Source organism: Camelus dromedarius, chromosome 1 (assembly GCF_036321535.1).
Source record: "Camelus dromedarius isolate mCamDro1 chromosome 1, mCamDro1.pat, whole genome shotgun sequence".
Lineage (NCBI taxonomy): Eukaryota > Metazoa > Chordata > Mammalia > Artiodactyla > Camelidae > Camelus > Camelus dromedarius.
The window spans coordinates 119,469,311-119,481,707 of NC_087436.1; the positions used below are offsets into that span (position 1 = coordinate 119,469,311).

A 12,397-nucleotide genomic window follows, 5' to 3' on the forward strand; every position below is an offset into this window, starting at 1 on the left:
TCCTCACCTTTTGTCCCTTGCACCCAGTTTGGTTCCTCAGAGGCACCTCCTCTTTAGCAAAATGTGAACCATTAGTGAACGCAAGTTCTGCGTGCCCAAGTTCTTAGAATCCTTCTGGGTGCCCGAGGTTTTAGCCCGGTTTTAATTGCATTAGTCTTTGACCACTGGCCAAATCTTGGATGCTAAACAGGTTGGGCCTGGGGACACCTCAAAATTCACTTCTTACAAATGTAAATAGAAATTGCCTTGGGGCATGGAACCACTTCTGAAATGGATTCCGTTAAAACCACAACAGACAAGCAAGGACGAATACCAAGAAACCTTTTTTGAAAGTTTTTATAATTTTATTTTGAAATAATTTCAAACTTAATGAGACACTGCAAGGAAAATGTGAGGAACTCCCATATAACCTTTACCCAGATTCACTAGCTTTTGACATTTTACTCCATTTGCTTTATTCATTCTGAGTGTGGTGTATATTCTGTATAAGTGTATAAGAATTTTTTGGAAGCATTAGAAGAATCACTTGGAGCTATGATGCCCCTTTCCCCTAAAAATATCAGTATATTTCCCAAGAACAAGAGCATTCTGTTGTTATTAAGCTCAGGAAACTTGATAACTAACCCAATGCTGTTCTACACCACCGTCTATGTTCAAATTGCATCAGTTGGTCCAACGTCTGGTCTTTATACCTTTTCCCCCCGTGGTCCGGGATGTGATACAAGATCCACCCATTGCATTTAATCACTAGGTCTCTTTAGTCTCTTTTTAATCTGGAAAATTCTTCACCTTTCTTTGTCCACTGGGGGAAAAAAAAAGCACAACCTAGAAGTTGAGAATTATGTTTTACTAGAGGACATTACTTAGGACCGTAGCCCAGGAAGGCAGCCTCTGGATAGCTCTGAGGGACTGTTCCAAAGAGATAAGGGAGGAGCCAGGATATGTAGGAGTTTTTGCTGAAAAAGAAAACCAAAATGGAAAAAAAAACCTATGTAGTTGAACATCAAAAGACTACTGCTAATCACAAAAAATCAGACATCTCAAGTTAATGGTTTTCGTTCTTCTCTATGTATGGCAAGACTCAGGAGTCTTGTTAGATTGAAATTATTCCTTTAATAGGAATCTAGGGCCAGTATCCCGGTTTCTTCCATCCTGAGTGCCCTCAGGGCGCACTGTCGGGTTGGCTGCAGTGGCTGAGAGGTGGTGGCAGCATTCCTTGTTTACCGGAATGGCAGGCAACATTTTTTTGTCCACCTGTGTCACTGACATTTTTAGAGTCAGAGTCATTGTTTCATAGGCTATCCCCCAGACTGGGTGTGTCTGTGTTTCCTCAGGGTTAGATTTGGCGATGCATTTTTGGTAACACTATGGACATGGTTTGTGGTTCCCAGCCTCAGAGCAGGCCACACGTGCTGTCCGACCTGACACTGCGGATGCCAGCTCCGATTGCTTGGCTAGGGAGGTTTCTCCACTGTAATGTCATCTGTTTTTTGCCTTTGGAATTAACGAGAAACTTGTGGGAGAGACTTTCAAACTATGCAAAAATCGTTTTCTTCATCTACCTTTCCCCCACGTGCTTTATTAATTCCTAACTCCATCAGTCTTTCTTACTAGGGTGTATTCTAAGAGTTTTCCTTCCTCCCTCTTTTGTGAATTTGTTTTTATCCACATCCATTTGGGCTCATGGATTTCTGTCTTACTTAATGGTTATAATCCCCTGTTCTGATTACTTATTTTGATGATTGCATTGTTTCAGATTTAGCCAGGGAGAGCCCTTTCCATCTGGCTGCTTGTCCCCGTATTACTTTGAGCACTTTCTCTCTAGCACACAAGACGCTTCATGCTCATCTTACACTTTTCAGTGAGCCCTAGAAACCTTTTTTTTTTCCTTTCGTTGGTTTTTTTTTTTAGCAGGGGAGGTAATTGGGTTTATTTGTTAATTTATTTTTTAAATGGAGGTACTGGGGATTGAACCCAGGACCTTGTACATGCTAAGCACCCATTCTACCGCCGAGCTATACCCTCCTCCAAGAAACCTTTTGTATTTAATGAATGTACCAATACAATGCATTCCAAAACATAGTTTATTTGTAGTGCCACTTGGGACTTATTACTGTTATTTGGGACGTTTCTTTACATGTTGTTGGGAGAGAAGGCCTTGTGGCTTCCTTTTTACATAGAGTTTCTGTGATACATTAATAATATAGATTTACCTTGTAGATAATTTGAACTAAGCTGGAGGTTAAGTGCTAAAGCAACCGTTATCCTTTAAGCACTGATTGTGTACCTGTAATTTTAATTTGTATAATCATCCTTGTTAAACATAGGGAAACCGAGCCTCAGAGAGGTTAATATACTGGTCAGAGTCACACAGCTAGAAAATGATTGAGACAGGGTTTCAATTCAGTTTGTTCTGACTTAAAAGCTCACTTTTTCAGATATACTTTGCTATGTTAAAAGACATTTCCTTACTCTAAATTACAGAATTTGTACATGAAATCATTGAGTAACAAAAAGCTTACTTATTGTGATTCAAGGTCTGTTCACCTGCTTTTAATTCTGTGTCTATGTGAAAACCAGAGCTGAAGAGTTAAAGTCTGTGGCTCATTACATTGTTCTCTCAAAGGGAAGTCTACTTGTTTTCGTTAGAGAGTGATTTGGCTGTCCTAGGGTTTCTGTGAATGCCCAGAAATTCCCTAACCCTTTATTTTCTTCCTATAGGAATTTGCTTGCTAGAAAACAAAATGCAAGACTTGACAAACACAATGACTTGGGATGGAAGTTATTTGGAAAAGCACCACTCCGAGAGAACGCTCAGAAAGATTCAAAGAAAATACAAAAGGTATGCAAGATGCAAAAACACAGAAATATGCTGTAGAGCATATATTTATGAACTGCAAAAATGACCGTTACTGAGGCTTTGAAACTGGAAAACTTTATTTTAACTTGCATACTAAGTACTTAAAATTTAAATCTGTCTTCAGAATGTGGATGATTGGAACTTTTTTCATTTCTTATAACTTGTAACATGCACATAGGAAAGCTCAGTCCAGAAGAGCTGGGCTTTAGATATTTATAAATTGAATTTAATCAGTTTTTTTTTTTTGGTTAAGAGTTGCAAATGTGTTTATCATCAAATTTTTATTAATTGTGTGTGACATTAAAGAATTCTCCCTCTCTGATCCCATGAGTTTCTTGGGACTTAATCCTTCCAGGGCTGCCTGGGACCAGGATGGCTAGGGCCATTGATACCCAGGCTTCCCTTTGCTGGCCGAAGCTGCCCACATGTCTCGGGGGGAGAGGACGGGGCTCAGGGCCAGGCCAGGCCTGTGTTATCTCATCACCACTGGGCTACTTTGCTCCCCGTGGAGGCAGTGATGCCAGCCCCTGGAGGCCTGTGCGCGTCTTGTCAGGGAGGGGGCTCAGCACAGACACCGCAAGGCCAGGGGGTGTCTGTGGCCTCAGCAGCCCTGACTGTTACCACCTGCACCTTCCGCTCGGCCCTGAGTCCCAGCCATCCTCACAGTCTTCTGTTTGCCTGGTGCTGTGACATTGCCCCCCAGCAGCCTCACCCTCCAAGCCTCAGACGATTGTTCAGTGAACACATGTAAGTGCCAGACCTCGTGCTTGGCCCTGGGGTTAAAGGAGTGACTTGGCACCCAGGCTCCAGAGCAGCCCTCTGGTGAGGAAATGATCCCAGCGCAGGTGTTGAAAGGGCGCTTTGGGCCTGCTGGGCAAGGCAGCCCGGAAGACTGAGTTTAAAGGTGTGACAGAGAATTAATAATAGTGGGGATCATGTAGTGAGTGATGACTGTGTACTAGTGTTAAATGAGTCAGCATTTGGGTTTCTAGTTCATTTAAAACCTACAGCAGCCTTATGAAGAGGATACTGTTATTGTCTTCATTTTACCAAAGACGCACTGAGACCCAGACTGAGCGACTTATGCAGCTCGGAAGGCCCTCCCTGCTCCACTGCCTCTCTGTTGGAAGGGATGGGCAGGTGATGGGGGGCCTGTGCAAAGGGGCTGTGTGCAGCGTGAGCCCAGAGAGCAGTGAGAGGGGGCCTGTGATGTGATGCAGTGTGCCCAGAACCTGTCTCTAACTGAAGTCTCTGGGGAGCCCCCAAAGGGTTTTGCTTGGGTAGGGAGTGATGAGGTGTACCTGGCAAAAATGTGGCTCTTGGACTAGTCCAGGTGAAAGAAAGTGGGGTCTGGCTCAGTGCTGTGGTAGTTGTGGGGTTGCAGAGTGTTGCAGCCCCTTTGAGTATTAAGCATGTTAGATACGGGGGTGCAGGGCGTGGGGCAAGGCCTTGAGTACACGCTGGGCTCTGATTCGGACAACATGGGGGATTTGCACAGATTTCATTTTTTATGTCTTTGCAGATTAAATATGTTTTGAATGTTGTTTGATGTTCCTTATAGTAGTTGTCTGCACCCAGGATCCTTGCAAAGTAAATCAGTGTTGAAATTCACTTTTATCGTTTGTTACATTTTGAATTTGAATCACTTTTTGTGTAGACTTATTAAAATAGCATACAGTTAAAATATGATGAGTTTGTATGTGGAGCTCAGCTATAAATTTCTTAGGAAACTCAGAAGCTAAGCTGTTATAAAAATTTTAAAGAAATCAACACTTTTCAGAAAAGTAAACATTTTACTAAATAGATTTTCCCATGACTCTTAATGTCACTAGCATCATGTTTGAATTTCTTTGTTATCTTTGTGGTACCCTATTTTTTTTAAGGTGAACACGGATTATGTTCTTGAACTTAAAGGAGTTTTGTGAAATGAAGTGACTAGGTCAGCTAATTATGTGGTAACACATTACTGCAAAGAACAGGACCATCTGGCTTCAACCGTCAATACTGAAGGATGTAATTGTACCTGCATGTGTCATCCAGTCCTGCCTGTGTCCTGTTTGCTTGTGCTGTGTGTCTCTGGACCTCTCATCTCTCATCCTATCCTCCCCACCCAAGCTGGCAAGGCCCAAGAGGGGTCCAGAGCCAGGGACCTGCCCCTATGAGGAGGTACTGTGCACCAGGCTCGAGCTGGGGTCACAGGTGTCAGTTCACACAGCCTCCCTCCTCACTTTCGAGAGCCCATCGCTAGGGCCAGAGTGTCTGGACTTGTGATCCCAAATGGTGAAATAACTCTAGAACTAAAGCATCATTAAGATACTTAGTAAACCCCAATTCCTTTTCCTTTTCTCTTTGGAAATGTTTTTTATTACTTGAGAGAAGTAGCATCACATAGTGATTTTAAAGCATAGACTTTGGAGTCAGACTGACTGGGTTTGGGTCCCAGCTCTGCTACGTTTTGGCTCTGTGACTTTGGGCAAGTTCCTTAACCTTTCTGAACTTCATTTTCCTGCTCTTTAACATTTGGGGAATAATAACACCTACCTGCAAGGTGGTGAGGACTAAGTGAGTGAGTATACACCAGGGGTTCAGAACAGTATTGAATGTCATGAGGGTTGGAAAGGGGTTGCTGTTATTATTGTCTCCTGTGAACAAGTAATGGAACACAGTGGAGGGAATGGACCTGAGCCCTACATAGAGCCCCTCATTTGCTTGTTCCACAAACACTGTGCCATGTTGGGGCCAGGTCTTGTACTGGGCACCAGAAAAGCAAAAGTGGTTTCGGGGGGCACGCCTCAAGGAGCCCATGGTTGAGCAGAGGGTCCAAGTATGCACATCAGCAGAGATCTTTGGACTTGCAGGCTTGGGTGTGATTTCCAGCTTCACCTCTTCTTGTTTAAGTGTAAGACCTTAGGCCAGTGATTTCTCAATTTCCTCATCTGCAAAATGGGCTTTCTGATTCCTACTCACTGGATTGTTATAAATTAAGAGATAATGAATATGAGTATTTTTGCCCAATGCTTAGCACAGTGTGTGGCCCAGAGTGAGTACTCAGGGCGTGGCTGTCATGACTGTTTATTGATCAATAGACCCGGTAAGTGGATGAGGCGCTGTATGTAGTTTGCCCAGGGCGATCGAGGGCACATCTGACTTCACTCTAGTGGGGCCACATTCTCTCAGTTTGGGCCTTCTTTTTTGGCTGCCATTTTTAAGTAAATGTTGAAATGTTACTTACAGTTATCTTTTCAAATTTCATAAGAATTTTGAAATGTAAGTAATTTTCTGTCAGCTTACATTGTGCTTTCAGTGAGATTTTCTTTCTAGGAGAAACAAAAATGACCAAGAATAACTATCGGAATCATCGGTAGTTCTCAGATTGTGGGCCCCAGGCTAACATCCTCACCTGGGCGCTTGTTAGACACACACGCTCTCAGGCCCCTCCCCCAGACACGCTGAAACAAACCCTGGTGCTGACGCACAAGTTGTATCATAACAGATGCTCCAGGCGATTCTAACGCACACTCAGATTTAACAACCACCGCCACACAGGAAGGAATGTTGGCTATTGGGAGGGAAATAGCCATTTACGCCTGTAGAAAATTAAATAAAGGGCCCACAGTACACCACATATACATTTTGGCAGTTGCTGGTGAACTGGAGGAGCTCTTGAGAATAAGGATGGGGAGCATGGATTTGAAGAGAGGCGCCTTCAGGTCTCCTGTCCTCAGGCTTGTATGACCAGGGCTCTGGCCAGATGGGCGCTGATGATGATGCTGTCTCAGAAGTACAGTCCTTTACCTTGTGAATGAAGAGGAACCATGGTCCTCCCCTGGGTTCTGCAAATTTGGGCCGCTGAGTGGAGGCATCCCAGGATTGTAATGAAGGGCAAGACTTATTTGGCCCCTGCCTTCATTGCAACTTCCCCGGAAAAGACAGATTTGAACCAGCAACGCTATAGATAACTGTAGCTGTCGTGCATGTTGCAGTGGAAAAGTAGGGTACACACAGCCACCCTGAGACATTTTTGTGCCACTGAGCACGTTTCTCTGAAGCTGGTTTTTCAGGTGACTGCCAGTTGCCAGGTTCAATGGTTATTTCCCAGCCCTTGTCCACTTCTCCTCTGCTCCTTGGGAGCCTTTCTTACCTTGGCCTCCAGGTCACTACGCGCTTCCTCCTTTTCAGTTTCTGTTACTGGGTGCCCTTAGCTTCCCAGCCCTGTGAACACCAGCATGCCTCCTGGGAAATTCTCTGTCTGTAGTTGCCCTCTGGGGAGTCTCTGCTGGACTCTGGCTTTAAATGACAACCAGCCAGGCCTCAGCCCTGAACTCCAGATGCAGGCATCCAGCCTACGGGACAGCTCCACCTGGACGTCTGACAGGCGTTTCCTGTTTAACAAGCACTGAGCTAAACTGATTTGCTTTTTCGCACTCTGTGAGACCCTTTCCCTATGCAGCTATCCCCATTTTGGTAAATCACAGCCATAGTCGTCTTTTTTTAGGTCTAAAACTTTAGCATCGTCCTTCACTTCTCTTTTCTCACACCCCTCTTCCAGTCTGACAGGTGTTTTGTTTTTGTTTAAGCTCTGTAGATGAATCTGACCTATGGTCAGTTTTGAGAAGCACTGACTTGCTAGGAAATTTTGAACCTCTGCTCTAGTGAAGTCATGTGGATAAAATCTTATTAAAGAAGTCTTAACGGGATAGCCTGGCAGGAGGTGGTTATGGCTTAATGGTCCCCCAGTTGCTCGAGTTATTGGGAAATGGGGAATGGATTCCTGTAGATAAATTAGTAATACTTACTTCTTGTTTATATTAATGTGTGGAAGGTGTATAAGATATTAGCAAATAAAGAAAAAGAAAACACTTGGAGTCTTAATGCCCCCAAGTAACTGTTGTCTGCATTTTGGTATTTTCCTTTTGGTAATTTTTGCACTTAAAAAAATTTTTTTTAAAGAAAAGACTGTTTGAAAAGTCTCTGTCGTCTGAGCAGATGTCAGAGGGGGTCAGGGCTGCAGACATTTGGGGATGCTTTAGAACAGAGTTTGTGATTTTTTTTAGACATAACACTATGTACATAGATGTGAGGGATTGGCACTATTGTCAGGAAAGAGAAGGAGAAAGTTTAAGTCCTGTTTGGGCTCTGAGGCAGCTGCTGGTTGTGGCAAGGATAGTTCCAGGAAAGGACAGGCTTGCAGGTTTCATTGTCCTGGACTGAAAACACATTGTCCTGGGAGCAAAGATAGTACATGTGTTTGGGTTTGTATAACCTGGAATGTCTTGAATGGCCTTCTGGAATTTCAGCTCAGCAATGAGATGTTAAAAGAGAGAATCCCAGAAGAAGGCAAATCCAGGACAACTTACAGTGATACTCATTCTCACTTCTGGGTTCTCGGAAAATCATAAATCATCATAAATAGCGGGAAGGATGAGCCTGGGTGGTCAGTACAGGTGACTGGCCTACAGGTGAATTCTAAAACAATTCCATTTCATTTAAAAATGATAAATTCCTTCATTTTTATCACCCCATATGCCTTTGGAAAATGGGTTTGAACCAGCTTACAGAAAGATCAGGTCCCAGTTGTGAGTAAGAAGGACTAAGCACGCTCAAACCTGTCTCTCCTAATGAATGCAGCGATAAAACTTGAACTTAGTACACGAAGCAGCAATTTGAGATTCTGAAAAGGAAATAGTAGCACATGGATTGGGGAAGAAGACCAGAATTGGAAATCCTGCTTGCAGCTGTCAGTCTCCCCCCTTTTCCCCTACTACACTGTGTTCTTGAATGGCAGGAACTGTGTTACAGTGTTCTTTGAATCCCCGGCAGAAAAAAAAAATCCTGCTGAATTGATTGAGTTTACCATTGTTTTCCTCCTCTAATATCCCCCGGCTTGATGCAGGGCAGTAGAAATAATGGCTGAATATGCCCCAAATCTGACATAAATCTACAGATTTGGTGGGCGAGGGGGCCCAGTGAACTCCAAACAGAATAAAGCCAAAAAAGTCAGTGCCCAGACACACTGTAACCAAATTGCTGAAAGTAAAGACAAAGAAGAAAATCCTAGAAGCAGCCAGAGAAAATGCATTACTTACTGGGGAGTGGCCATTTGGGTGACCGTGATTTCCTCATCAGAAACCGTGGAAGCCAGCAGGAAGTAAAGAGCGTTTTTTAAGTGCTGAAAGAAAAGACCGATCAACCCCAAATTCCATATCCAGCAAAAATACCCTTTAGGAGTGAATGTGAAATAAAGGTCTTTTCAGATGAAGGAAGACTAAGAGAATTTGTTGCCAGCAGATGTAAAAAAAAAAAAAAAAAAAAATCACTAAAGGAAGTTTTCGAGACAGTAGGGACATTATACTAGAAGGAAACTTGACACGTCAGGAAGGAAGAGGAACAGAAGTGGTCAGTGTCCAGATGAGCACAGCAGACCCTTGTTCTCTTATGAGGCTGTGAAATACGTTTGGTTGAAAGCAGGAAGTAAAATGTTGTGTGGGGTTTTCAGCGTACCTAGATGTAATGTATATAATAAATAAGATAAAGGAGTAGAGGATGTGATGGCAAAGCTCTGCATTCCACTTGAAGTGCTAAAAAACTGATTCTAATTAGATTGTGAAAAATATATATTGTAAATCTCACATCAACCACTGAACTACACAAAGAGTAAAAAACATGATACACTAAAATGGAATTCTAAAAAAAGTTCAGAAAACTGAAATCAAGGCAGCAAAGAGGAAATAGAGGAAGGAAAAACAGAGAACAAGATGGTAGGCCTAAATTGAAACATACTAATAATTTACCTTAACGTAAATGGTCTGAAACACCAGTTGTGTGTCTGAATGCCCAATTTGGACAGATTGTCAGGATAGGTTAAAAAATAATGACCCAACTATATGCTATCTGAAAGAAATTCACTTCAAATATAAAATATATAGTTAAAATTAAAGGGTAGAAAAAGATACACTACCATGAGAACACTAATCAAAATGAAGATGGAGGAGATATATTAGTATCAGAAAAAGTAGACTGCAGAGCAAAGAAAATTACCAGGGATAAGGTGGGATGTTACCTAATGAAGACATAGTGATACTTACTGTGTGTGTACCTAGCAACAGAGCTGCAGAATCCACGGTGCAAAACTCGACAGATCTGAAACAAGTGGACAAGCCCACTGTTACAGCTGGAGTGTCAGCCCTGCCCTTTAGACAGTAATTGATATGAGTATTGACAGAATGAGCCCGGGCGTAGAACTGACCATCAATGAGTCAGGCTAATGGACTTTCTAGACAACACTCTCCCTTTCAGCAAGAGCACAGCACACATTCTTTTCAAGCACGCATGGATGTTCCCCAAGATAGACCATAACCTGCATTAGAGAAGAAAATAAATCAGAAAAGATTAAAATTACACCAAATATATTCTCTAACCACAATGGAATTACACTAGAAAGCAGTGACAGAAAGACAAGAAGAATGTCTCCCCAAATTTGGAAATTAAACAAGTTACCCACTTCTAAATAAATCTTGGGACAATTAGGAAGTCACAAGGAAAATGAGAAAATATTTTGAACTGAACAAGAACACAATATCAAAATTTGTGGGATGCAGTACTTAGAGGGAAATTCATAGCATTAAGCCAGTCACATTAGAAAAGAAAGAAGTTCTCAAATCTAATTTTCTGCCTTAGGAAACTGAAAAAGAAGCAGGTAAACCCAAAGCAAGAAAAAGGAAGGAAATAATACACATAAGAACAGAATTGAATTCACTGAATTGAAAGCAGAAAAATTAAGTCAGTAAAACCAAAAGCAGAATCAATCAGACTCGAACAAAACTGACAAAAAGACCCAGATTACCAACAAGAGGAATGAAAAGGAGATACCACTACAGACCCTGCAGAAATGGAAAGGATCATAAGTGAATGTCATGAATAACTCCATGTACAGAAATTTGATAACTTAGTAAAGATGGTCCATTTCCTTGAAAAATCACAAATCACCAAAACCCATCCAGGACGCAGTAGATAACCCACATTGTCCTGTACTTCCTAATGAAATGGAAATTGTATGTAAAAACCTTCCAGATAATCAGTCTCCAGGCCCAGAGAGGGTTTCATTGATGAATTCTACCAAATATTTAAAGAAAAATAACACCAACTTTAGGAAAGGGGGGATACTTTCTGGCTCATTTATTACCGTTTTATTACTAGTATTACCTTGATACCAAAACCAGACAAGTACAGGACAAAGAAGCAAATTGGAGACCAGTATCCCTTGTGAAGAGACATGAAATCCTCAACACAATATTAGCAACTTGAGTTCAGCAACACGTTTAAAAAACAAAAAAGAAAACCAAAAAATCCCCGCATGACTCCATGGCACTTATCCCAAGAATGCAAAGCTGGTTTAGTATTTGAAAAATCAGTCAGTGTAATCCACAATATTAACAATCTTGGGCACATCTCAGGGGTCTTATCTGACTGTAGGACTCCAGTCCCAGAAGTTACCTGCCATGTGATTTTCATTTACATGACATATTTGAAAAGATAAAGCTGTGGTGCCAGGAGTGGTGCACCAGGGAAGAGTGTGAATGAGATTGGGGGTGGGGCGACAGCACTGTTCTCTGTCTTGATTGTGATTGTGGCGGCTTCAAGACAACTAATGAATGACTCAGTCAGTTAGGGTACTTTGGATCCAGCATTTCCACTTCTAGGAATTTATCCTACAGATGAATTAGTGTGTAGGTAAAATGATGGCTGTATAAGGGTATTGATTGAGAAAGATTGGGAGATTACAAAGAAGATTGGTTACAGAGATTGGAGACCATCTAAATGCCTGGCAGTAAAGAATTGGTTAAATCCCTGAATACAATGCAGACCTTAAAAAAGCAAGTTGAATAACCATTTGTGTATCAGTGTGCTCTGCGTGCATAAAGATACATGCACATGCTTGTAAACGCAGTTACTATATCAGGAAGGCAATTTTCGAAGCTAGTAATCATAGAATTGCTTCTGAGAGGGGGACCTACTTGGGGGTGAACTTGGGGGAAGGGGGACCTACTTTGACTGTAACACTCTTCTGTACGTTTTGAATTTTGTGTTCGTGTCTACTCTTAAAATTTTTTTCTTAAAGTGTGCAGAATGATGTTGAGGAATTTGGGCAAAGGACAAGATAAAGCCAGAGCCTAATGGATACCCCAGAATACAACTCACAGATTCCCATGTGACTCCTAGAGGCACACTACATGCAGATTTGACGCTGAGCTTCCTAGTGGCTGGCGCAAAGAGGGGAACATTACACAGCTGGTAGCGATCCAGAGGAGAAAGCTGAGCCTGTTCTGGGAGCTTTGGCTTGTCAAGGTGGTAGGTGATGGCCTGTTTGTACAGGATCAGGACCTTTGGGTTGAGGATGAGTCTGTTAGGAGATTATCTCACAAATGTCTAATCTCTATTAATTTTGGAGTTTAGAGAGGCAGGAGGTTGATTACATATTAAATTTCTACATGATGCCTTTCTGGAAGAGAGGGGAAAGGGAAATGGCAGTGTGGTCAT

General features: G+C 42.2%; 1 protein-coding gene across 3 annotated transcripts in view; it reads left to right on the plus strand.

Annotated features, from left to right (window-relative positions):
- Positions 1-12,397, plus strand: part of TBC1D14 (TBC1 domain family member 14) — a 95,194-nt gene that overhangs the window by 40,484 nt on the left and 42,313 nt on the right. For all 3 annotated transcript variants that reach the window (XM_064488315.1, XM_031437803.2, XM_031437810.2), the window contains exon 3: positions 2,722-2,842. In XM_064488315.1, the coding sequence (XP_064344385.1) occupies positions 2,722-2,842 (121 nt within the window). The remainder of the gene's footprint in view (positions 1-2,721; positions 2,843-12,397) is intronic.